Source organism: Rhinopithecus roxellana, chromosome 18, assembly GCF_007565055.1.
Source record: "Rhinopithecus roxellana isolate Shanxi Qingling chromosome 18, ASM756505v1, whole genome shotgun sequence".
Lineage (NCBI taxonomy): Eukaryota > Metazoa > Chordata > Mammalia > Primates > Cercopithecidae > Rhinopithecus > Rhinopithecus roxellana.
Window position 1 is genome coordinate 64,745,103 of NC_044566.1, and position 27,235 is coordinate 64,772,337.

At 40.2% G+C, this 27,235-nt stretch overlaps 1 protein-coding gene across 5 annotated transcripts in view; it reads left to right on the forward strand.

The window, feature by feature from the left end:
• Positions 1-27,235, forward strand: part of PSPC1 (paraspeckle component 1) — a 112,667-nt gene that overhangs the window by 37,099 nt on the left and 48,333 nt on the right. For all 5 annotated transcript variants that reach the window (XR_004054632.1, XR_004054633.1, XR_004054634.1 and 2 more), the window contains exons 5-6: positions 4,416-4,500; positions 16,726-16,831. Coding sequence is in view for 1 of the 5 variants with exons in the window: in XM_010353132.2 (XP_010351434.1) it covers positions 4,416-4,500; positions 16,726-16,831 (191 nt within the window). In the remaining 4 variants the exon portion in view is untranslated. The remainder of the gene's footprint in view (positions 1-4,415; positions 4,501-16,725; positions 16,832-27,235) is intronic.

Here is a 27,235-nt window from a genome sequence, read left to right on the forward strand (position 1 = left end):
TGGAGCTTGCAGTGAGCCAAGATCACGCCACTGCGCTCCAGCCAGGATGACAGAGAGAGACTTCGTCTCAAAAAAAAAAAAAAATTAATTCACTGTCATAAATCCAGACAGATCAGAGGTAAAATAAAAACTGAAAAAAAAAAAAAAAAGACGAGACTAATATTTTTAGAAAATAGAATTGTTAGAGCAGAAGTTACACATTCAGTTTTCATGACTTGTGCAATTTTAAATTGAGAAAACATTCTCACAGTCTAGCAAATCAAAATTTTAGTTTGTTTATATTCCTTTGTTCTGTACCTGTATTTATGATGCGTTGAAATTATAGCATATAATTTCATGTAATTTTATCATTAAATTTGTTAGGACAGCATTTTAATTAATTAATTAATTAATTTGAGACAATTTTGCTCTGTCACCCAGGCTGGATTGCGTTGGTGCAATCTCTGCTTACTGCAACCTGTGCCTCCCAGGTTCAAGTGATTCTTCTGCCTCAGCCTCCTTGAGTAGCTGGGACTGCAGGCATGTGCCACCATGCCCGGCTTATTTTTGTAGTTTTAGTGGAGACAGTGTTTTGCCATGTTGGCCAGGCTGGTCTCAAACTCCTGACCTCAAGTGATCCACCCACCTCGGCCTCCCAAAGTGCTGGCATTACTTTTAGAGGCCGAGGCAGCCTCCCACTTTGGTAAGCCACCATGCCCAGCCAGGAAAGCATTTCAAAGTGTTATTGGGTTTACTAAGTAATAAGTAATACTGTAGATGATGCCTTCATGTCTGTGGATGGCTTTGTTTTATTTTATTAAGAAAAATTCCTGAGTGTAATTCCCTGGATCAAAAGATAAAGACATCTCTAGTTGGGCCAGGCACTGTGACTCATGCCTGTAATCTCAGCACTTTGGGAGGCCGAGGTGGGTGGATCACAAGGTTACGAGTTCAAGACCAGCCGGGCCAAAATGGTGAAACCCCCGTCTCTACTAAAAATACAAAAATTAGCTGGGCGCCGTGGCGGGTGCCTGTAGTCCCAGCTACTCGGGAGGCTGAGGCAGGAGAATTGCTTGAACCCGGTAGGCAGAGGTTTCAGTGAGCCAAGACCTCGCCATTGCACTCCAGCCTGGGCAACAAAGTGAGACTCCGTCTCAGAAAGAAAAAGAAAAAGATATCTCTAGTTATGTACTTTTTACAGTTTTTTCCCCTAGAAAGATATGATCATGACAATGTACAGATGTGTAAGCTTTAGTGAAATTTCAGCAACTTTGGGTATTAGGAGCTTTAAAAATATATATAATTTAGTAAGCATAAAATGCTAGTTTTAAGTTTACAGTTCTTTTAAGTGTTAGTTGATTGTGCTTATTTGAGAATTTGATTGTTGGAGCCTTTGAGCTAATTATACCAGTGTTAACGGTTAAGGTAATAAGGTCTGAGAGGTTAAAGGCAGCTTTGTTAAATTGCATAGCCTGTCAGTCCTGGCTATTTGGGAGACTGAGGTGGGAAGACGGCTTGAGCCCAGGAGTTTGAGGCTGTAGTGAGCTACCATCATGCCACTCTACTCCAGCCTGGGTACCAGAGTGAGACCCTGTCTCTGAGAGAAAAAAAAAAAAGTATTTAAGTAATTTTTTTTTTTTTTAAGATGGAGTTTCGCTCTTATTGCCTAGGCTGGAGTGCAATGGCACGATCTTGGCTCACTGTAACCTCCGTCTTCCGGGTTCAAGCGACTCTCCCACCTAAGCCTCCTGAGTAGCTCTGATTACAGGCGTGCACCACCACGCGCAGCTAATTTCTGTGTTTTTAGTAGAGACGGGGTTTCTCCATGTTGGTCAGGCTGGCCTCACACTCCCGACCTCAGGTGATCTGCCTGCCTCAGCCTTCCAAAGTGCTGGGATTACAGGTGTGAGCCACTGTACCCCGTCAGATATTTAAGTAATTCTAATGAGCATTTAAGGTTAAGAACTTACGTTATAAAGATTCGAAATAATTGCAGTCATGTTTAACATTTTTTAAGATAAAAATTTAGTGTTTTCTCTATGGGCCTATCTATTATGAGAACTGCCTCGGCCCTGTCTCATATACCAAAACAGACTTTCCTTAGCAACATCCCCAAATGCATGTTTTTAAGTTTTCCAATTGAGTCTGATCAACTAGATTTGGCAGACTTGTTTGAAAGAGCTGTGCAATAAGGAGAGGTTTGGCCTGGCACCCCAGTCGAATCATGTAATAGCTGGGGCAACTTGGTAATCTATCCGAATCCTTTTTTTTTCCATAATTTATAAATGTCTGTTTTTAATTTGTAAAATGGGGATAACAATATTTACCTTGTTAGGGTTATGATGCGTGTCTTGCTATTGTTACGAAGTTTGGGTTATTGGTACCTTAGATTAACTTTAGCTGTAGTATTATATGTGTCAACTCTTGAGTATAGGGATTTGTTAAGAAACATTCAATTGAGGTAATTTGTTCACTTTAGACATTTCAGATATAAAGAGAAAAGGAAAATAAAAGCAGCCAGTAATTGTGCCATCCAGAGTATTTTAACATTTTGTTATTTTAAAATATATGCATGGATACATACATAATTTTGTACAAAATGACAGGCAAAGACTTTTAGCTTTGGAGATTTTTAACATGGAAAGTTTATACACTACTTTTCAGATGTGCAATACAAAAGTACTTTTCATTATCTTACTCTGGAACCCCCCCTATTCTTGATATGGCAGGGATTGGTGATGTTGGAAATGCTTTTTTGTTGTTGAAAAGTCTTGTTTATATCAGCATTTATCTTTGCTTTCTTCTTTGAAGAATTCTCCCCTCACTCTTCTTCTTCATAAGACATTGGTTTAGTGAGGGAGGAATTTCATGCTAATTGTGTTGTGAGGGAGGTTCCTTGGGTTTTATGTCATGATTCATGTTTGTCTGGTCTGGTTCTTAAGTGCTCTCTGCTGGTGTCTGTGAAGGCATGTGTTTGGGCTTTGCATTTGCTGCTGAAAACAATTACAATTTATTTTATTTTATTTTATTTTATTTTATTTTAGAGACAGTTCTACTATGCAACCCAGGCTGGAGTGCAGTGGCGCAATCTTGGCTCACTGCAACCTCCGCCTCCCATATTCAAGTGATTCTTGTGTCTCAATTTCCTACGTAGCTGGACTTACAGGCGTGCACCTCCATACCCAGCTAATTTTTGTATTTTTAGTAGAGATGGGGTTTCGCCATGTTGGCCAGGCTGGTCTTGAACTCCCAACCTCAGGTGATCCACCTGCCTTGGCCTCCCAAAATGTTGAGATTACAGTCGTGAGGCACCACACTTGGCCCTAATTTTTGTATTTTTTGTAGACAGAGTTTCACCATGTTACTCAGGCTGATCTCGAACTCCTCGGCCAAAGTGATCCGCCTGCCTCGGGCTCCCAAAGTGCTGGAATTACAGGCACAAGCCAGCCTACCTATTTTAATTTATTGACATAAAGATGAATTTTGTTTTTTTTTTGAGATGGAGTCTTGCTCTATCGCCCAGGCTAGAGTGCAGTGACCGGATCTCAGCTCGCTGCAAGCTCCGCCTCCCGAGTTTATGCCATTCTCCTGCCTCAGCCTCTGGAGTAGCTGGGACTACACGCACCCGCCACCTCGCCTGGCTAGTTTTTTTGTATTTTTTAGTAGAGACAGGGTTTCACCGTGTTAGCCAGGATGGTCTCGATCTCCTGACCTTGTGATCTGCCCGTCTCAGCCTCCCAAAGTGCTGTGATTACAGGCTTGAATCACTGCGCCTGGCCAAAGATGAATTTTTATTTATTTATTTGTTTTTGTTTTTTGAGGTGGAGTCATCTCACTCTGTTGCCCACCTGGGCTTCCCAAAGTGTTGGGATTAAAAGGCGTGAGCCCACTGCGTCCAGCCAAGATGAGTTTATTACGCTTTTTTCCCCCAACAAGAATGAACTTGTTTTTGAGATGGAGTCTTGCCCTGTCATTCAGGCTGGAGTGCAGTGGCACAATCTCGACTCATACATCCTCTACCTCCCGGGTTCAAGTGATTCTCCTGCCTCAGCCTTCTGAGTAGCTGGGACTACAGGTGCGTGCCACCATGCCCAGCTAATTTTTGTAGTTTTGGTAGAGTTGTGGTTTTGCCTTGTTGGCCAGGCTGGTCTCGAACTCCTGGCCTCGAGTAATCCACCTGCCTTGGCCTCCCAAAGTACTGGGATTATAGGCGTGGGCCACTGCAACTGACCAAGAATGAACTTGAATGCTCATATATATATATGAAGAAACGTGCTCAGAAAGGATATTTATTTGATTAATTACCCAGCTTATAATTTATTATAAAATGAGTAATATACCAATATGTTGCCAGTGGTGGAGAACTTCTATGCTTATTTGTATAAAAATATGGAAAGGGAAACTAAAAATATTAATGTGCAGTCATTATTTTATAGATCTAATGAGGCGTCAAGAAGAACTCAGGCGCTTGGAAGAACTCAGAAACCAAGAGTTGCAAAAACGGAAGCAAATACAACTAAGGTAAAAGAAGGTCATCGTCAGAAACATGGATTGTATGTCTCATTAACAAAAACTCCCCAGCACCTGTTACAAGTTGTATAAGTTGAGTCATGGGAAAAATAGAAAAATTGTCCATTTTAACCACATACAGTGAGTTCCTTCGCAATGCAGCATAATTATTTGCTATTGTTTGTATTTTTTAGCTGGCTAAGGGCACTTTGAATGTGAACACTTTGAAGTTAAACAAGGGTTTTAGGTATTACTATGTGTAATTTGTTGTAAGAATATGCTGTGAATATCCATTTTTCCAGAGATGGATGTATTTGCATTGCTCTTATTTATTTTGTTATGTGTATAACTCTCCTGTGAATATCTTTATGTAACTTTGTGCTTCTGATAATGTTTAAACAAGATTTCTGAGGCTAGGGGCAGTAGCTTATGCCTGTAATTCCAGCACTTTCGGAGGCTGAGTTGGGCGGATCACATGAGGTCAGGGGTTCGAGACCAGCCTGGCCAACATGGTGAAACCCTGTCTCTACTAAAACTAAAAAATGAGCTGGCTGTGGTGGCACGCGCCTGTAATCCCAGCTACTTGGGAGGTTGAGGCAGGAGAATCGCTTGAACCCGGGAGGTGGAGGTTGCAGTGTTCTGAGATCTTGCCATTGCACTCCAGCCTGGACTACAGAGCGAGACTCCATCTCAAAAAAAAAAAAAAAAAAAAAAAAAAAAAGACTTCCGGAAGTTGACTCCGTGTTAAAAAGGGTCATGGGAATTTAAAATCTTAGTACAAAATAGACAGTCGTGATGGTTAGCTTGAAATCTTTTAGGTTTAAGTAAGGACGTTTGGAAGAGTGGTTAATTCAAGATGTATAAACCCACATTGATAGCTCACCTTGTGCTTGTGGTATTTAATTGCAAAATATAATGGTATAAACATTACTCTTCAAAGGTTCAAAAATCATACTAGTTAGGAAATACTGTGAACAAAGCTATGATAGTTAAAGCAAACATAGAAATCTGGTTTTGAAAATAGTATTTGTTTTAAAAATATAAACTGCTTGTGGTAAGAAAATAAGGTGTTCAGCTGGGCGCGGTGGCTCACGCCTGTAATCCCAGCACTTTGGGAGGCTGAGACGGGCGGATCACGAGGTCAGGAAGTTGAGACCATCCTGGCTAACACGGTGAAACCCCGTCTCTACTAAAAATACAAAAAATTAGCTGGACATTGTGTTGGGCGCCTATAGTCCCAGCTGCTCGGGAGGCTGAGGCAGGAGAATGGCATGAACCCGGGAGGTGGAGCTTGCAGTGAGCCGAGATCATGCCATGGCACTCCAGCCTGGGTGACAGAGCGAGACTCCATCTCAAAAAAAAAAAAAGAAAATAAGGTGTTCATGGGGAAGTAAAAGTAAAGAAAAAGTGAAAAACCATGAACAAATTTGAAGTTTCTCTGGTCAGCAGATAGGTGATGTTCTGTATATTTTGATGTATTTTTTCAAACTTTGTACCTGAGTTTATCAATTTATAAATATTTCTATATGATTTCTTTCACTCTACCCAATTCATTCTTAAATTATCTTCCTTGGACAGACAGCATTAACATTTCACCTAGGGAACTGTTGGAATGTAGTCTCACGCCTCCCTGCAGAACTGCTGAATAAGAAACAACAGTGGTGAGGCCCAGCCACCTGGAATCCTCCAGTATTCAGATATATCTGAAAGCTTGAGAACCACTATTTTTTTTTTTTTTTTTTTTTTTACAACTCTCAACATCATGAATGTGCCTTCCTCAGGAACCTTTTTAAAAACTTCTTTTCTCCTTTTTATACATACATGTTCAAATCTCTTCTACTGTTTTTCTTGTTTTGTTTTGTTTTGTTTTTGGAGATGGAGTTTTGCTCTTGTTGCCCAGGTTGGAATGCAATGGCGCAATCTTGGCTCACTGTAACCTCTGCCTCCCAGGTTCAAGTGATTCTCCTGCCTCAGCCTCCTGGCTGGGATTACAGGCTTGCGCCACCATGCCCACCTAATTTTGTATTTTTGGTAGAGACAGGGCTTCACCATATTGGCCAGGCTGGTCTTGAACTCCTGACCTCAGGTGATGTACCTGCCTCGGCCTCCCAAAGTGCTGGGATTACAGGCATGAGCCACCACTCCTTGCCAGATCTTTTCTACTTTTAACAAAGACGAGGAAACCTCCTCTCCCCTAACATAAAGTCTTACCTGAATCCAACTTTTTCCTCTTAAAACTTGGAGATGACAGCTAAGCTTTTTGAAATTGTACCTACCCCTCATGTAAGCAAAAAATAAATCATTAAAACCAAACAGAATATGAGGGGTGGATTCCAAAATAGGATACAAAAATACAACAAATTAACCTAATTGTCTTACAAATGAATAACATCATCACATTGAAAGGGGATAGGGAAGAAAACAAGGAACTTAAATAACTGGGAAATAGTATCTTGACTGGATATCATAATACTAATGATAAGAACCATACATAAATTCTGTAAGCTAGTTAGGCGTATGGGCTAGTAGTTGTGAAACTTCTTTGTGTGTATACTTTTTACATGAACAGATTAGTGTACACACAGTCTTTTGTATCTGTGGGTTCTACATCTATGGATTCAGCCAACTGTGGATTGCTAATATCGGGGGGGAAAAAATTGTGTATATACTAACATGAACAGACTTTTTTTTTTTTTTTTTTTTTTTTTTTTTTTTTTTTTTTTGAGACGGAGTCTCGCTCTGTCGCCCGGGCTGGAGTGCAGTGGCCGGATCTCAGCTCACTGCAAGCTCCGCCTCCCGGGTTTACGCCATTCTCCTGCCTCAGCCTCCCGAGTAGCTGGGACTACAGGCGCCAGCCACCTCGCCCGGCTAGTTTTTTTTTTGTATTTTTTAGTAGAGACGGGGTTTCACTGTGTTAGCCAGGATGGTCTCGATCTCCTGACCTCGTGATCCGCCCGTCTCGGCCTCCCAAAGTGCTGGGATTACAGGCTTGAGCCACCGCGCCCGGCCGAACAGACTTTTTTAACCTGTCATTCTCTTTCTTTTTTTTTTTTTTTTTTTTTTGAGATGGAGTCTTGCTCTGTCGCCCAGGCTGAAGTGCAGTGGCGCAATCTCGGCTCATTGAAAGCTCCAGCTCCCGGGTTCGCACCATTCTTCTGCCTCAGCCTCCCAAGTAGCTAGGACTATAGGTGCCTGCCACCACGCCCGGCTAATTTTTTGTATTTTTAGTAGAGATGGGGTTTCACCATTTTAGCCAGGATGATCTTGAACTCCTGACCTCATGATCCTCCTGCCTCAGCCTCCCAAAGTACTGGGATTACAGGCGTGAGCCACTGCGCCCGGCTAACTTATCATTCTCTAAACAGTGCAGTATAACAACTATTTACATAGCCTTTACGTTGTATTATGTATTATAAGTAATCTAGAGATGCTTTTCAGTGTGTAGGAGGACTTTTTTTTACTTGTCATTCTCCGTAAACAGTGCAGTATAACGCTGCAGTGTAAAGTTTACATAGTCTTTACATTGTATTAGGTATTATAAGTAGAGATGCTTTTAAGTGTGTAGGAGGATATGCATAGGTTATATGTGAATACTACACCGTATGTCAGGGACTTAAGTATCAGTGGATTCTGGTGTCTGGGAGTGGTTCTGGAACCAGTCCCCTGCACATACCAAGGTATGGATGTATATTGTGGATAATGAGACTCAGGTTTCTCATTATTAGAGAAAGATGAACAGCTAACGTTAAAATCCTGTGTGAGTGTGATTTGAATCAGACGTATAAACTCTGTGGTGTTTAATATTGACAAATACATGCAGAAATAGAGACGTGTGTTTATGTATGGGTTAATATGTATACATATACTGTATTTTATTCTTAATTAAAAAAAATTATTTAAGAGACAATGTCTTGTCCTGTCACTCAGGCTGAAGTGCAGTGTCGCCATCATAGCTGACTGTAACCTCAAACTCCTGACCTCAAACAATCCTGCTTCAGCCTCCCAAGTAGCTGGGACTGTAGGTGTGCACCACCACACCCAGCTAATTGTTTAATTTTTATTTTTTTGTAGAGATGGGATTATGCTATGTTGCTTAGGCTGGTATCAAACTCCTGGCCTCAAGCGATCCTTCCTGCCTCAGCCTCCTGAAGCACTGATAGTACAGGCATGTGCCACCATGCCTGCCCCTTGTGCTGTGAGGCATGTTCCACCATGCCTGCCCCGTGTGCTGTGAGGCATGTGCCACCATGCCTGCCCCTTGTGCTGTGAGGCATGTGCCACCATGCCTGCCCCTTGTGCTGTGAGGCATGTGCCACCATGCCTGCCCCTTGTGCTGTGTGTTGTGGCTTTTTCTACCGAGAGGCCCTAGAAGCTTCAGTAGCAGTGAACATAGCTGGTGCCTTGATGTTTAATAATAATTGTTACAGACAAACTTTTTTGATGGATGCCAAAGTTGGTGGGCAGAAACTTGAGAAACAGGGTTTTTGCATAGTCTCAAATTTGTATTATGTACAAATGGAAAAAATATTAAAGTGGAGAAACCCAGTAGACACCACCGTAACCAAACACTAAATTTTGTATCACCTGTAATAAGACAGTTGACATCAGGAGCCCCTTGATAGGATTCACTGAATGGGATATAACATTATTTCTGTGATATTCTTGCCAGATATGTATAATCATTCCAGTCATGAGAAAATTTCAGACAAACCCAAATTTAAGGACATTCTACAAAATAATCATCAGTTCTCTTTAATAGTGTCAGGTTCGTGAAAGATAGAAAGACTGAACTGTTACAGACTGGTGGAGACTAAGGAGAATTAACAACTAAATACAATGTGGGATTCTGGATAAGTTCCTGGAACAGAAGAAAGGTGTTAGTGGGCCTGTAGTCCCAGCTCCTTAGGAGGCTGAGGTGGGCGGATGGCTTGAACCCAGGAGTTCTGGGCTGTAATGCACTATGTTGATTGGATGTCTGCATTAAGTTTGGCACCAATTTGGTGACCTTCTGGGAGCAGGGGACTTCCAGGTTACCTCAGGAGGGGTGAACCGGCCCAGGTCAGAAATGGAGTAGGTAGAAACTCCCGTGCTGATTAGTAGTGGGATAGTGCATGTGAATAGCCACTACACTCCAGCCTGGGAAACACAGCAAGACCCTGTCTCATAAAACAAATAAACACAAACAAAGAAAAAAACATAGTAAGGCCCTGTCTCTTTAAAAATAGTGGGGAAAGTGGTGAAATTTTAATAATGTCTGTAGTTAATTATAATATTGTGCCAGTAGTCATTCCTGGTTTTCATAATTTTTTACTGTGGTTATACAAGGGGTTAATATTAGGGGAAGCTCGTGAGGCACATAGAGGATAGGTTGCTGATTTAATCATAGGCCGAGATATGGAATGCTTGTTGCAGATGTGGTAATTTTTTATTGCTTGATTTTTTTTTATTATGTTATCTCAGTATACAAGGGCATCAGATTCAATTTAAAATTCAATTAACTGAAAATAATATGAGGTGATCATTTGATGAGTAACTTTTATATTTGGCTAAATTCTAGTAAATACAGGGAGTGATAAATCTGTTACAGTCTTAGTTTTGCCTGGTGGCTGGGGAGTCTCTTTTGAAATTAGCTATAAGAATCTTGATTTAAGAAGTGTGAACAACTTGCCTTAAAATTGAGTAGTTTTTGGCCAGGGTACAGTGGCTCACGCCTGTATTCCCAGCACTTTGGGAGGCCGAGACGGGCGGATCACAAGGTCAGGAGATTGAGACCATCCTGGCTAACACAGTGAAACCCCGTCTCTACTAAAAATACAAAAAATTAGCTGGACGTGGTGGTGGCGCCTGTAGTCCCAGCTACTCGGGAGGCTGAGGCAGGAGAATGGCGTGCACCTGGGAGGCGGAGCTTGTAGTGAGCCGAGATCGCGCCAGTGCCCTCCAGCCTGGGCCACAGAGCGAGACTCTGTCTCAAAAATAAAAAAAATTTTTTTGAGTAGTTTTGCAGTATGTATAAAGCAAAGAAAAAAGATTATGTCTAGGAACTCATATATATTTGCAAGATGGAGCAAGTGAAGAAAATTGTCACAAACTGAAGAGATGTATCTGCCTGAGACTGCTACCAAGCAAGATAGCTTTATTTGTTAACAAGCCAAATAATCTGAGCTCTGCCTTTGTGTTTTACCTTAGTTGGAAGATAGAAAAATTGGCCTAAGACAGTACATTTTGAGAGGAATTTGTTTGGAGTTCACAAGTTTCTGGTTTGACTTTCAGTGCTATAAATACATTATTTAGTTTTTCATAGGTAACTTAATTCTTCAGAGGTTGTGGCAGGTACTGAAGGAAGACCAGGATGAAGGGCTTACATGAACTGGTTCAGCCTGTGACTTGACCACTTAGTGGTTATTCGTTTGTTTTGTTCGTTCACTTACTCCTTCGTTCCTTCTCTCTCCACCCATTTACTCACCTACCTACTTCCTTTTTTGTTTGTTTTTTTGAGACAGAGTTTCGTTCTTGTCGCCCAGGCTGGAGTGCGTTGACGCGATCTCGGCTCGCTGCAACCTCTGTCTCTTGGGTTCAAGTGATTCTCCTGCCTCAGCCTCCCGAGTAGCTGGGATTACAGGCGCCCACCACCATGCCTGGCTAATTTTTGTATTTTTAGTAGAGATGTGGTTTTATCATGTTGGCCAAGCTAGTCTCAAACCCTTGACCTCAGATGATCAGCCCACCTTGTCCTCCCAGAGTGCTGGGATTACAAGCGTGAGCCACTGCATCTGGCCCCACTTCCTTCCTTCCTTTTCTTTTTTTTTTTTTGAGTTGGAGTCTCGCTCTGTGGCTCAGGCTGGAATGCAGTGGTGCGATCTCAGCTCACAGCAGCCTCCGCTTCCCAGGTTCAAGCGATTCTCCTGCCTCGGCCTCGTGCGTAGCTGGAATTACAGGCGCACGCTACCATGCCCGGCTAATTTTTATATTATTATTATTATTATTATTATTATTATTATTATTATTTGAGAAGGAATCTTGCTCTGTTGCCCAGGCTGGAGTGCAGTGGCACAATCTTGGCTCACTGTAACCTCGGCCCCCCAGGTTTAAGAGATTCTCCTGATTTAGCCTCCCAAGTAACTGGGATTATAGGTGCCTACCACCACACCAGGCTAATTTTTGTATTTTTAGTAGAGACAGGGTTTCACCATGTTGGCCAGGCTCGTCTCGAACTCCTGACCTCAGGTGATCCGCCTGCCTTGGCCTCCCAAAGTGCTGGGATTACAGGCGTGAGCCACCGCGCCTGGCCCCCACTTCCTTTCTTAAGTTACTTAGCAAATTATTATAAAGCCCTTCTTATATCTTAGGCTCTGTGTTGGATGTAGAGCCATAGTGCCAGATAATAACAGCAAGGAGGTTTTATCCAGTAGGAATCTTTCAGAATCCTGCAAAAATATTTGAGTCCTGTAAATAATTAATGGACCTCAAAATAAAACAAATTTTAAAATTGAAATTTTTTTTAGTTTTCAATTAAATGTAACATGAAGGATATTAAAATTTGTCATAATTATTAGTTTTTCTCTCCTTAGTAGTTCCATTTGTGAATATAACCTAGGAAGTAATCCTTGACCTGAAGAGGTAATTTATATAATTATAAAGGTAGTCATTAAAGCATTTGTGGAGTAGAAATAATTGAAAGCAAACGTATATGGACAACAGGATTGCTTCCGTTTGCTGTCATTAAATTTAGATTATAGATCATCTGTGTGGTATAATCACAAGGTCAGTGCTCCTGTTCCTCCAATCATTTCCAGTGTGGTATAATCTTTTTCATACCCTCTTCTATGGTTATAAAAATGATTCTTATTTTTTAGACAGAATCTCACTCTGTCACCCAGAATGGAGTGCAATGGTGTGATCATGGCTCCCCACAGTCTCATCTTCTGGAGCTCAAGTGATCTTCCCACCCTAGCCTCCCTAGTAACAGGGAGTATAAACCTGTGCCACCATGCCTGCCATATATATATATATATATTTTTTTTTTTTTGAAGCGGAGCCTTGATCTGTCACCCAGGCTGGAGTGCAGTGGCATGATTTCAGCTCACTGCAACCTCTACCTCCCAGGTGTCAGTGATTCTCCTACCTCAGCCTCCTGAGTAGCTGGGATTACAAGCGCGTGCCAACACGTCTGGGTAATTTTTTTGTATTTTTAGTAGAGATGGGGTTTCACCACGTGGGCCAGGCTGGTCTTGAACTCCTGACCTCAAGTGATCTGCCCGCCTCGGCCTCCCAGAGTGCTAGGATTACAGACATGAGCCACTGCGCATGGCCCTGGCTAATATTTTCTATTGTTTGTGGAGAGAGGCTGTCACTCAAGTGATCATCCCACCTTCACTTCTGCCTCCGCCTCTGAAAGTGCTGGGATTACAGGTGTGAGCCACCAAGTTTGGCCATAAAAATGATTGTTAAAAGCAGTAATAGGAGGCCGGGCGCGGTGGCTCAAGCCTGTAATCCCAGCACTTTGGGAGGCCGAGACGGGCGGATCACAAGGTCAGGAGATCGAGACCATCCTGGCGAACACAGTGAAACCCCGTCTCTACTAAAAATACAAAAAACTAGCCGGGCGAGGTGGCGGGCGCCTGTAGTCCCAGCTACTTGGGAGGCTGAGGCAGGAGAATGGCGGGAACCCGGGAGGCGGAGCTTGCAGTGAGCTGAGATCCGGCCACTGCACTCCAGCCTGGGCGACAGAGCAAGACTCTGCCTCAAAAAAAAAAAAAAAAAGCAGTAATAGGAATCCCATTCTTTTCGTTGCCCTTTGTCCTGACATTTGCATCGCAGACATTCTTTCTTGCCAGTAGATAGTAATCTACCTCTGTAACAGATGTGTTTCTTATCTCCCAAGGTGTCATTGAACCTTGTTTCCCATTTATAACTGATTAATGTGTCCTTGACCTTTTGCTTTTATAAATAATGCCACAGAATATATCTCTGTATACATATGTCCCTGCACATTTGTGCATACATTTCTGTTTACTGGAAATAGGTTTGTTCATTTAAAATTATGTGGTAGAAGTTGGCCCCAACAAGGTCACTATGTCTACTGTAATTGTCTTTGTAATTTGGAAGCTTTGAGACTAAAAAGTTTTGGTGTTTTTTTTTCTTTTTCTCTTTCTTTTTTTTTTTTTGAGATGGAGTCTCGCTGTGTTGTGCAAGCTGGAGTGTAGTGGCGCAGTCTCAGCTGTCCGCAACCTCCGCCTCCTGGGCTCAAGCGATTCTCCTGCCTCAGCCTCCCGAGTACCTGGGATTACAGGCATGCACCACGGTGCCCAGCAAATTTTTGTATTTTAAGTAGACACAGTGTTTCGCCATGTTGCCAGGCTAGTCTTGAACTCCTGACCTCAGGTGATCCGCCTGCCTCAGCCTCCCAAAGTGCTGGGATTACAGGCGTGAGCCACCGCACCGGACCAAACGTTTTTCTGTGTATCCTTATTCATTCAAGTGGCAATCTGACGTGAATCCATTTGCTGGCAAAGGTTGATCTGAACTCCTGTTATGTGAAACCTTTATTATCTCCAGACTGTGAATGTTTTATCTTACTGCAGAAATATTACGTGGATGATTGTGGGATGCTGCCCCAGATCCCACTAAGCATATGAGTAGTATTAGTATATTATTAGTATATTGACCCTTTTTATAAGTAGTATTAGTATGAGTATATTGACCCTTTTTAAAATGAGTAAAACTGAGTTTCAGCACATTTGGCCTTACTGGATCTTCCCATCCCCATACATACCCATGAATGTGAAGTATTTTCTTCACAGTAAAATGTATGAAATGTGTTAATATCCAGGAAAAGGATTCACCAATTTACTTAAAGATTATTTTTAAGGATTATACTAAGAGTTGTATTTTAGAGGCAAGACAACAATCTTAAAATAGTCCAAATTTTGCTCGAAATCCCTTAGGAACATTTTTGTTCATGTGGCCTGACGTGAAGTTCTGAGTTTTTTCTCTGGCAGTAGAAGAAATCACCGTATTTTTTTTTTTTTTTTTTTTTTTTTTTGAGACGGAGTCTCGCTCTGTCGCCCAGGCTGGGGTACAGTGGCATGATCTCGGCTCACTGCAAGCTCTGCCTCCCGGGCTCACGCCATTCTCCTGCCTCAGCCTCTGGAGTAGCTGGGTCTACAGGCGCCCACTACCACGCCCGGCTAAGTTTTTGTATTTTTGGTACAAACGGGGTTTCACAGTGTTAGCCAGGATGGTCTTGATCTCCTGACCTTGTGATCCGCCTGCCTTGGCTTCCCAAAGTGCTGGGATTATAGGCGTGAGCCACCACGCCCGGCCATCACCATATCTTTTAATTAGTGGACTCAGATTTAGCAGGAGTGTTGTGCAACAAACAAGAACAAGGTATCTTGAAATTTGAGAGGTTGCAATTCTAAATGTAGGAAAAGTACGTTATAAGAGAAACGTACTGGAAAACGAGACCTAATAAAGGGGCATCAGCTTTATATAGCCTTCACTATTTAAATTTCTGTTACAGTTTTATTGGTGGGTGGGCATACACGTTGAGCATCTATTATGGGAAATGTTTAACACCAGAAGAAGTATTTTGGATTTTTTCACATTTTCAGTATTTGCATTGTGTTTACCAGGTGAGCATCCTAAATCTGAAATGCTCCAGTGAGCATTTTTTTAAACATCATGTTGGCTATAAAGAAGTTCCAGCCGGGGCGTGGGGGCTCACGGCTGTAATCCCAGCACTTTGGGAGGTTGAGGCGGGCAGACCACTTGAGCCCAAGAGTTTAAGACCAGTCTGGGCAACATGGCAAGACCCTGTCTCTAGAAAAGTACAAAAATTATCTGGGCATAGTGGCACGTGCCTGTAGTCCCAGCTACTTGGGAGGCTAAGGTTGGAGGATTGCTTTGAGCCTGGGAGGTCAAGGCTGCAGTGAGCCGAGCTGAGATTGGTACACTACACTCCAGCATGGGTGACAGAGTAAGACCCTGTCTCAAAAAAACCCCAAAAATCCAGATTTTGGAGCATTTCATATTAAGAAAATTCGGAAATGCTTTCAGATTTTTGGATTAGGGAGACTCAACCTGTGTATATTTGAATTTGCATTGGTTTAAATGCCAATATAATGTGAGTCTGTTACTTCAATATTACTATGTAGGTTTTTCCTCTTAATCATTTATAACTTCATGACTGATTTCATCGTAATCCTGCTATATGTAGATAGTGATTTTCCTTTGAAGACACCTGTAGTGCAGGGATCAGCGAACCTTCTGGAACTAGATATTAAATATTTCAGGCTTTGGAGGTTACATTGCCTCTGTCTCAGCTACTCACTGCTTTAGCCCCAAAGTAACTGTAGACAGTAATGTAAATGTTTATGCTATAACACTTCATTTCTAAAAACAGATGTGGGCTGACACCTGCTTCAGGGGATTTCTTTTAGTGGGTTGATGAGAATGGGGAGAGAGGAGTTGGCAAGGCTTCCTTTTGGAAATAGGATTTTTGTCTCGACATTGTGGTTTTTTGAGGTGGCTTATCTCTGGAGATGTTCTGAGTGCCTTTAAGAACTGTGCAATGTCAGTGATAGATCAGTAGATCTGACTTTTTCCCTTTTTTTTTTCTTTTTTTTTTTTTTGAGACAGGGTCTCACTGTTGCCCAGTCGGGAGTGCAGTGGGGCGATCTCCGCTCACTGCAACCTCTGCCTCCGGAGTTCAACCTATTCTGGTGCCTCAGCCTCTCGAGTAGCTGGGATTATAACACACCTGGCTAAATTTTGTATTTTTCGTAGAGATGGGGTTTCACCATGTTGGCCAGGCAGGTCTTGAATTCCCGACCTCGGGTGATCTACTCGCCCCAACCTCCCAAAGTGCCGGGATTACAGGTGTGAGCCACCATGGCTGGCTGAGATTTTTTCCTTTTTATAGTAAGAGAGTACATGTTTCAGCTTTTTTTTTTGACTCTTAATTTCTTGAATATACACAATTAACTATCCTAGGTTATGATTTTACTTTGTTTTTCTGATTTACCTTAGCTAAGTTACTTTATGTCTTTGGCTTATTTGATTTATTAAAGGCTTGGAGTGACATAGAAGGAAGGTAAATTTAGGATGCTGTGACCAGCCGTGATGACAGGTGTGGAATAATGTGATTGCATAAATGATTTTATTTTACATGCAATAAAATGTCCAATGACAGCTCACATGTCACGATGCTGACATTTTTATTTAAAACATTTTCAGACATGAGGAGGAGCATCGGCGGCGTGAGGAAGAAATGATCCGACACAGAGAACAGGAGGAACTGAGGCGACAGCAAGAGGGCTTTAAGCCAAACTACATGGAAAATGTAAGTAAACTACTGGTTAACTAAAATTATTTTATATTTTCAGGTTTATGATGTATATTTAGAATTCTTTAGATTTTGGTTTATACAGTGGTCTTTTCTAATCTTTCAAAATTTATGATGTTTGATAAATTAGTGATTTTCTTAACCTCTCATGCGTGGTAAAGTAAAATTAGTTTGAAGATAATGTTTATGTTTTATGAAGTGGATGTCGTATTTTTTCCTGTTATTTTAGTTGATATTTAAAAAACATGCTATTAAATTAGAAATCTTGATATATACATCATTTCCACTTGACTGATTTTCACCATATAGGAATATTGAAAGATCTTTATTTTGGAAGATTTCAGACATGTACAAAAGGATTCTAGTGTGTACTCATCATCAGCCATAACACTTATAAACATATGGCCGATCTTTTACATCTTTAAGTATAGCCACTTTATTTCCCAATTTATTTTATTTGAAATACCTGACTTCATATAATTTTATTATTTTCAGTATGTCTAAAAGATGAAGACTTTTTAAAAAAACCTTTATCATATTTTAAAAATGGTCAGTTCTTTCATTTTAACTAATTAAAGCCCAGATTTTCACAGGTCTTAAATTATTATTTTTTTAAACATTTGATTTCTTTGAATTGGCTGATATATCCAGCCTCTTTTAGTCTAGGTTTTCTCTTCCTGTCTTTAATATTTTATTTACCTTTTTTTTTTTGAGCCGGAATCTTGCTTTGTCAACCAGGCTGGAGTGCAGTGGTGCAATATCAGCTCACTGCAACCTCTGCCTCCCAGGTTCAAGCAGTTCTCCTGCCTCAGTCTCCCAAGTAGCTGGGATTACAGGTGCGCGCCACCACACCTGGCTGATTTTTGTATTTTTAGTAGAGATGGGGTTTCACTCTGTTGGCCAGGCTGGTCTCGAACTCTTGACCTCAAGTGATCTACCCACCTCAGCCTCCAAAAGTGCTGGGATTACAGGTGTAAACCGCCATGCCTGGCTGACATTTCTAAAATAGATCATCTGTTGTTTCATAAGATTATGCTCATAGAAAAGCATTAGGTGACAATATACCTTCTTTTCTAGTAGCTTCTTAAAGTGTGTATCACATACTTGAAGCATCATGATAAAATTAATTGGCTAGAGTGTAAGTTGGCAAGCTATAGCCTGGGACCACGGCCTGGTTTCTATTACTCCACCACAGAGATACTGATGGTGTTTATGTTTTTAAAGGGTTATTGCAAAAGAAAGAAGAAGATTAGAAATGACTTGTGACCCACAGTAACTTAAAATATTTGCTTTCTGACCTTTTTATAATGTCTGTGGAAACCTGGGCTGGAATCTTTATTTATTTATTTTTTTCATTTTAAAATTAGTATTTATGGTAGATAGACCGCAAAGTCACTATGCTCTTAACTTTTTGGTTTCAAATAGTATGTAAATGAGGTGTCCATGTTTCAAATAGTATGTAAATGAGGTGTAATAATTGTGTAACACTGACTAGTGTTCTGTTAGTTTTTTTGTGATTAGAAATGATACGAATCTGCACAAGTTTTTCATTATTTTGGTGTCAGTTTTATTTGGTTCCAAGCTTCACAGTGCTTCTTATTACTATAAAGTTAATCAAGTACTAAACGCAATATGAGTGAAAGCTCTACCTATCTCAAATATTTTGTGTTAATGGTAATATATTAATAGGAAAACATTGTATTAAGAATGCATTGAGGCCATTCTGTCAGTTGTTCTTCATTTACTTTGAAAACTGTCTTTGGAGAAAATTGTTAAACAATTTTAATGCTGTGTGTGTGTGTGTGTGTGTTTTTTTTTAAGCTTTGAAATTAGGCCCTCTTATGTGCTTTCTCTTATTTCACTGTTCAGTTTAAAGGGAGGAATCAAATGGTAAGTGTTCAACTTGTCCAAGTAATGAGTAAAGTTGATTTTCTTCGTTAATTTTAAGATGCCACCTCTCTCTTCTTGTCTTCCTAATAGAAATAGTCCAACACAACTAAGATTTACGGGACTTTCAAGTATAAAATAAATACTGATTTACATATTTCATGTTTGAAATAATAATTTCATGTAACAAAGAATGAGGGAAAACACTTGTCATATCTGGTCATCTTTTTCTTTGTCAGCCTTCAACTTGACCATAATTTTATGACACATGGGAATATATTTTTAAGAGTTTCAAGCATATAAGCCAGTACTTCATCAATATCAGTTGTCATTTTTATTTAATACTTTATTTTTCCTTAGAAGACAAACTTTTTGATAATTGCTATTGAATATAAATTAAACGACATTTTTTACTCATTTAGTATAACATTCAACTGCCTTAAGAATTAATACATTTTTATAATATGTCTGAATTGCATTTAGGTTTGTCTTTACCATAATATAGAGTGTATTTGATTTTTTTTCCAGGCAGTATTTACTAAGTGGAAATTTTAAAAGCGATTATTCTGGAAGCAATGAGAATTTTATAAGATTGTTTTTTATAATTGTCTTGTGATTGTTTTCATATTAGGTTACTCCACCACCTGTAGATTAAATAGTTTAAACACTTCAGTACTTACCAGTCTTTATTTATGGGAAAAATTTGCATTGGAGTAAATGACAGATGTTAGTTCTAGCATTTTGTTGGTGCAGTTTCTTGGAGTATGCTTTCTGGGAAAATGTTAATGTCATGAAAATATCCAAATGTCCATCTTATTTTAGCTTTAGTTGTTGTATCATGTAGTTATGAAATATTTGAGTTAGGAATATTGGGGTGATGTTTAAATTTTATGTTACTTGGTTTTAAAATCTGAGAAGTTTCTTTTTTTTTTTTTTTTTTTAATTTATTTGTTGAGACAGAGTTTCGCTCTTATTGTTCAGGCTGGAGTGCAATGGGATGATCTCAGCTCACTGCAACCTCTGCCTCCTGGGTTCAAGTGACTCTCCTGCTTCAGCCTCCCGAGTAGCTGGGATTACAGGTGCCTGCCACCTTGCCCAGCTAATTTTTGTATTTTTGGTAGAGATGGGTTTTCACCATGTTGACCAGGCTAGTCTCGAACTCCTGACCTCAGGTGATCCGCCTGCCTTGGCCTCTCAAAGTGCTGGGATTACAGGCATCAGCCACCACGCTTGGCTGAGAAGTTTCTTTTTCTTGTATGGTACATATTAATGCTTGCCTCTTCAATAAAGAAAAGAGTAATTCTTCATACCCTTTTCAGTTTTCCTGCATTCAGCTAAATATATACCTGACTTGCTATTAAAGCTTATTAGTCCCATTTGACTAGTTGGGAATAGCCCTAAGTATTTCAACACAGTTTATTCAACACATATAATAAACTTGAAAATAAAGGTATGTTATATGCTAAGGCAACAGTTGGTCTCAGTTGTATTTCCTTGCTTGTCAGAGGCATTCCATTGTAGCACCCAAGGGACTGTGAGGCCAGAAGGATTAAGGGAATGTTGGCAGAGGCTAACAGTGTAGTGCTTCGTCCAAGGACAGTGCAAAAAATGTGTTTTTTTTTTTTTTTTTTTCCTTTTAGAGATGGGGTCTTGATATGTTGCCCAGGCTGGGCTCAAGCAGTCCTCCTTCCTCATCCTCCTGAGTGGCTGATACAACAAGCATACGCCACTGTGCCCAGCAGAACAGTGTTTTTGCAATGTACATAGTAAACACTCAAGGAGCTTTTAAAAAATGTGGGTTCCTAGATCATACTACAAAAAACAAAAAATTGGTGTGTTTTTTGATCCAGGTAGATTGTAATACATTGATCTTTGATCACGTTTTTTTGCTAATTCCAGTAGTTTTCAACCTTGCAATATATTTGTGGAACTTAAGGAAAAATGTCTGAGATTCAGTCCACCAAGTATTTTGATTCAGTATGTGTAGGTTGGTACCAGGAGATCTACATGTCAAAGAAAACTCTACACCTTGCTTATTTCTTTCTGTTAGCAGAGATTCAAAACTACTGGCCTTGTATTGAAATGAGACGTATTGAAATGAAAACAGTTGAATTTTTCGTGGGTCCTGGGAGTGTTAGTGGAAGGCATGCTTGATGTGGTTCAACATGGCATCAGATTTATATAGGATGCAATTTGTTTATTGATGGTATCTTGCTGTGTTGCCCAGGCTGGAGTGCAGTGGCTATTGACAAGTGTGATTATAGCACACTACAGCCTCAAACTCCTGGGCTTAACTACCTCAGCCTCCCAAGTAGCTGGGAGAGTAGGCATGCTGCTGTGCCCATCTTTCTTTGTTTTTTTCTCTTTTGATTGTGTCTCCCTATGTTACCCACGCTGGTCTTGACCTCCTCGAGCTATCCTCCTGCCTCAGCCTCCTGAATAGTGGGACAATAGTTGCCTACCACTGCATATGGCTATATATCCATCTTTAGAACATGGTTTAAACAATATGACATTCTATGTGAATAGTTCCCTGCAGAATTTGGGTGTGGCAACCCTGATTTGGGGTTTCAGACTGTATGTGCAGGACATACTATCTCAAACTATGCATTAATTTTTCGTGCATAGTTGTTGTAGTTTTAATTGTCTCATCCAGACCAGGGGTTGACAGCCTAGAGTAGACCAGGCTCAGTTCACAGGCTGCCTGTTTTTGTAATACTTGTCTTTATTTGTTTTGTTTATGATTTCTTTGCCCTACAAAAACTGATTTGAGTAGTGACACCACTATATGAGACTGTATTGAGACTACATGGCCTGCCAAGCCTAAAAAATATTTACATCTGGCCCTTTACCTGAAGTGTTTGCTGACCTCTGATTTAGAGCCAATCTGAGAGTTGAAGGGAATCTATAAAAAGTGGCTCATGTTAACCAAACTCGTAGAACTCGTGAAGAATAATGCAAATCTATTCATTTATATATTCTTTTCCAGTGTTTTTAGAAGGCTCACTGAGCACAGTACCTCATATTCCAGATCCAAGGATTCCTGAGGAATCCAAATTAATATTCAGAAGGTTCATTGGTAGTCATTGTTATAAACCAGAGCAAAAGTTATGAGAAGAAATGGTAAAGAGTCACTGCATTGCAGCTGATACCTGGGATTTTAAAATCTTTTTTTCCTTTTTGAGACGGAGTCTTGCTCTGTCGCCCAGGCTGGACTTCAGTGGTGCGATCTTGGCTCACTTGCAACCTCTGCCTCCTGGGTTCAGGTGTTTCTCCTGCCTCAGCCTCCCAGGTATCTGGGATTAGAGGCGTGCGCCACCACGACTGGCTAATTTTTTATTTTTTATTTATTTATTTTTTTGAGGCGGAGTTTTACTCTTGTTGCCCAGGCTGGAGTGCAATGGCACAATCTCGGCTCACCGCAACCTCCGCCTCCCAGGTTCAAGCAATTCTCCTGTCTCAGCCTCCCTAGTAGCTGGGATTATAGGCATGTGCCACCACACCCAGCTAATTTTGTATTTTTAGTAGAGACGGGGTTTCTCCATGTTGGTCAGGCTGGTCTCGAACTCCCGACCTCAGGTGATCCACCCGCCTCGGCCTCTCAGAGTACTGGGATTACAGACGTGAGCCACTGCACCTGGCCTTTTTTTGTTTTGTTTTGTTTTTTTTTTTTTTGGAGACGGAGTCTCGCTCTGTCACCCAGGCTGGAGTGCTGTGGCCGGATCTCAGCTCACTGCAAGCTCCGCCTCCCGGGTTCACGCCATTCTCCTGCCTCAGCCTCCCGGGTAGCTGGGACTACAGGCGCCGCCACCTCGCCCGGCTAGTTTTTTGTAGTGTTTAGCAGAGACGGGGTTTCACCGTGTTAGCCAGGATGGTCTCGATCTCCTGACCTCGTGATCCGCCCGTCTTGGCCTCCCAAAGTGCTGGGATTACAGGCTTGAGCCACCGCGCCCGGCCCTATTTTTTAAGACTGAGCCTCGCTGTCTCACCAGGCTGGAGTTCACTGACATGATCTCAGCCCAGTCCAACCCCTGCCTCCGGGATTCGAGTGATACTCCTGCCTCAGCCTCCCAAATAGCTGGGACTACAGGCACGTGCCGCCACACCCGGGTAATTTTTGTATTTTTCGTAGAGATGAGGTTTCACCATGTTGGCGAGAATGGTCTCGATCTCTTGACTTCAGGTGATTCGCCTGCTTGGCCTCCCAAAGTGCTGGGATTACATGCGTGAGCCACCACACCAGGCCCATGCCCGGCAAAGTTTTGTATTTTTAGTAGAGACGGGGTTTCACCATGTTGGTCAGGCTGGTCTCGAACTCCTGACCTCGTGACCCGACCGCCTCAGCCTCCCAGAGTGTTGGGATTAAAGGTGTGAGCTACTGCACCCAACCAAAGTCCCTTTAGTTCTAGTCAGTAGAGGTATAAAGAACTCTTCTTTCAAATGTTAACCCCTCTTGATCAGTATTGTTGAATTTGGCCTGTTTATCTTTAACCAGTCAGCCTCTTTTCTTGCCTCCTGCGTGGGATTTTTGTTGTTTGTTTGTTTATCTATCATCTCTTGATATTAATCGTAACCTAACTTTCCCTGATGTGTCATGTGTAAAACTGAAAAACAGAAACTATCCAGTAAAAAAAAACAGTTCCGTTAATGTATGCTGTCAGAGAAGAGTGATCCCATTGTTATTTACTAATGAATAGGTACAATTTTATTTTCTGAAATGGTTTGTGAAGATTCCAGAGCAGAAGTTACAGTTTTGTGGTTTCCACATGGCCGTCCCTCTTTTTCTACAGTTTTTAAAGCTCTAATGAGTTATTTATGTTGCTTAAGAAGATTTGTTTTTTGAAGTCTAAACTCCTGAAGCATTCAAACAAAAGACACATTTTGCAAGGGATTTTGATGGCCTCTTCATTAACTTACGGAAATAACTAAAGAATTGTTTGCTGAAGGATTTGATGTCAGATTTAAGTGTGACCTACTGGGCTGGTAGGCTTATTTCTGGTATAATGATGGCCTAGTCCTAGTGGTTTGGACATGTTGGTGAAAATCAAAATGGATAGTAACAGACATTGCAATGGTCTCATATGTAATGTTCTAGTTGTGACTAGTTTCGGTTGTTAATGTTTTTACATATTCATTTAAATAATTTATTACAAGCCAAGGAATTTTCTCAATATTTGGCATGGTACATAATTGTAACTTGACTTAGACTTTTGTGATCAAATAAAAACAAAAAAGATATGTAAGTTTGTAATGTTTACACATATTGGAATTGATTTGTAGGATTTTGCTGATTTGGGATATTTGGGTTGAAGATATGTGTCAGTTTTAACCAGGTGTTGAGTTATTTGATCACTCCTCCAAAGATTATTTAATAGTTTTAATAATATCTGATGATGCATGGGAAACCATAGAATGTTTCATATAAAATGATACAAATGAACACGGACACTATTAAAATACTTGCTGCAATAGGCATGAAATGGGCTTTCTTAGGTGAACCAGGAGGTATGGTTAGCTTAATCATATGCTATGATTATTAGTATTGGTTTTCTGTGTTTTATCATCATATTTGTTAATCTTTTTTGAATGACTACTTGAAAATGGTGACTGAATCTCTTATACTGTGTACACACTTCGTCAGAGGACCCTTCATTGTATTGATTAACTTTTTTTTTTGGTCTTACCTTCCGTTAGAGTTTCAGAGAGGTTCATAATCCAGAAAAATTATCATGTTTTCTTTTTTCCCTTTGGAGAGTATCTGTTCAGACTCAGGTCATGTATTTCTTCTGATTCCTCACCCCAGCTGTGATCCTTTTCATTAAAATAATTTAAAAGAAAAAATTTTTTTAAGGACGGAGTCTCGCTCTGTTGCCCAGGCTGGAGTGCAGTGGTGTGATCTTGACTCACTCCAACCTCTGCCTCCTGGGTTCAAGTGATTCTTGTGCCTCAGCCTTCCAAGTAGCTGAGATTACAGGTGAGTGCCACTACATCCGGGTAATTTTTGTATTTTTAGTAGAGATGGGGTTCCACCATGTTGGCCAGGCTGATATTGAACTCCTTACCTCAAGTGATCCACCTGCCTTGGCCTCCCAAAGTGCTGGGATTACAGGTGTGAGCCACTGCACCTGGTCCTTTTTATGTTTAATATAGTTTATTCTTAATACTTCCCAAGTTGTATTCTAATTTTGTTCTGACTTTGTGTTCTCTGAATTTTTCGAGGTCACAAATTCTGTTTGTCATGTTATAGTTACTGAGATGTAAACTGAGAGAATTAAGTAGCTGTTTGAAGCCTTGTTTTTCCAATGCCAGTGCAGCTCAGTTACGGTTTTCGGTTTGTATGGATCACCAGACCTTGGCATTTATTGAATATTAATGCCTCAGATATTACACAGTTAGTACTTTGGAAAACATAGGTGGCACTGAGGTACAACTGCTGATAACATTTTTGTAGACTTCATACGTGATTAAATAATGAAGAGTAATTTTTAAAAGCAGCCAAAGAAACCATTTTTTTTGTGCTTGGTTTTCAACACACCTAACTTTTTACTTCAGAGTGTTAGACTTACAGGACGACTGGGATGTTACCATTTTGGAAGAAAAATTTGGTCACTGTTTCCTGTATTCAAAACATAGTGCTGAGCACTGTAGAGGATACAAAGGATGTTAGAGGATTTTAGGTGCTGAGTACTTATACAGAGTAATGTTAAAAGAAGCAGCTCAAATATTCTGAGAGTTTACAAAATGAAATTCTTTACTGAGGATGTCTAGCTTGTCATTAAATAGTCTTGGCACTGTTGTGGTACTTTGTGTGTGTGTGTGTGTGTGTGTGTGTGTGTGTGTGTTTATAAAATGATATGATTTATTATTCCTGCTGTGTTGTAGGAATACCTCATGTCTTTTCATTTGAAATGGTAAGTTCTTCTAATAATTTTTGGTTCAGAACGGTAAGATTTCTGAGCTAATGTTAACTCTTGTTTGAGCAATCAGAGAAGAGGAGAGTCAAGACCGGCAAATAGACGTGGTTAACTAATGTAAACATATCTGTGCATTGTCTACTATATAATACAACTAATAATAATTTTACTTATTAGTTTGAATTAGTGAAAGAAGATCCTCGGAAGGCATAAAAATTTAACTTTTTGCTTCTGCTTTGTGACTTGTTTAATGTATTTGGAGCCACCTTACAGTGCTTGTTCTATATAGTGACAATAAATTATGTTTTAGGCTAGTCAGTATCTGAGATCTTCTCTACTTCATATCGAGGATATTATCTCTGTAGTATCATCTAAAATGTTAGAACTTTATACTAAAACTAAAAAATTATGTCTATTTATGTTCAGTATTAAGGTAACAACTAGTGAGAAGTAGGCTGTAGGAACTCTGGTTTGTAAGCATCTTCTACTGATGAGATGCAGTTATATGAGTTAGATTGGTAATTATTATAATTACAAACTTTCAAAGGATTTTACTTATTTGAGTTAGATTGATAATTATTATAATTACAAACTTTCAAAGACTTTTACAATTTAAGGTAACTGAAAGTTTATGGGTAAGTTTGCTTCTTTTCTGAATGGTATCTTACACTACATTGTGCACTATTTCAAACCCTGGCTTTTCTGGTTGTAAGTTTACCATGGTTTTCTTAAGATAACTTCTTCATTGGGTTTATTATTGTTTTTTCTATATTTGGTTTTAACCAATTGATTTGATTGTTACAGTAGTTTATTTTATAATGGCAAATTTTAAATAACTTTGATTTTTATTTTGGTACCACTTACATGTGTAAAAAATGACTATGTATTTGAATCTGTAGCTTTGAGTTACCTACTTAGACGAAAATATGTATTAACTTATCACGATTTCAAGGCCTCTGGTAAATTATTAAGATGATTTATCTAATGCCTAATACCACAAACAGAAATGGACACTCTCCTGTGTAAAATGTGTACTTAACTCATATGTTGGCCTTCTGTGCCTTGTTTTCCTCTTTTCTGCTTTTTTCTGTTGATGGGACCAGTTTGGAATTGCTGCTTGCGCAGTTTATATTTGTTCTTTTCTTTCACCTTTCATACCTTGACCTGGCCAGTTATGATAGTTTTACTTTGGTAAGGAAATGCACTGGATAAGAAAGAGGTTTTGGATCAAGAAATGCAAACCAGTCACCAGCATTAAGTGAACTTTGGTAAGATTTTATTGCTAGTATTGTTTGTCTTACAGCTGATATCCTTGCTCATTTTTTTTTTTTTTTTTTTTAGGAGTTCTGGGTAAAATAACTAAATTTGAAGAATAATTAAATATTATTAATCAATTTTAAGTTTTAAAAGCGCCTCTTCAGAGTGAGTTTACAGTGACAGTTGAAACTGGTAATCTTGAAAATACTCTCAGGTGTTTGCATTATAAAAGCATTATAAATAAAATTCTTAGGAGCGGTGTTGTGTGCCAGCTACTTGGGAGGCTGAGGTGGGAGGATCAATTGAGCTTAGGAATTCGAGGCCAGCTTGGACAACATAGTGA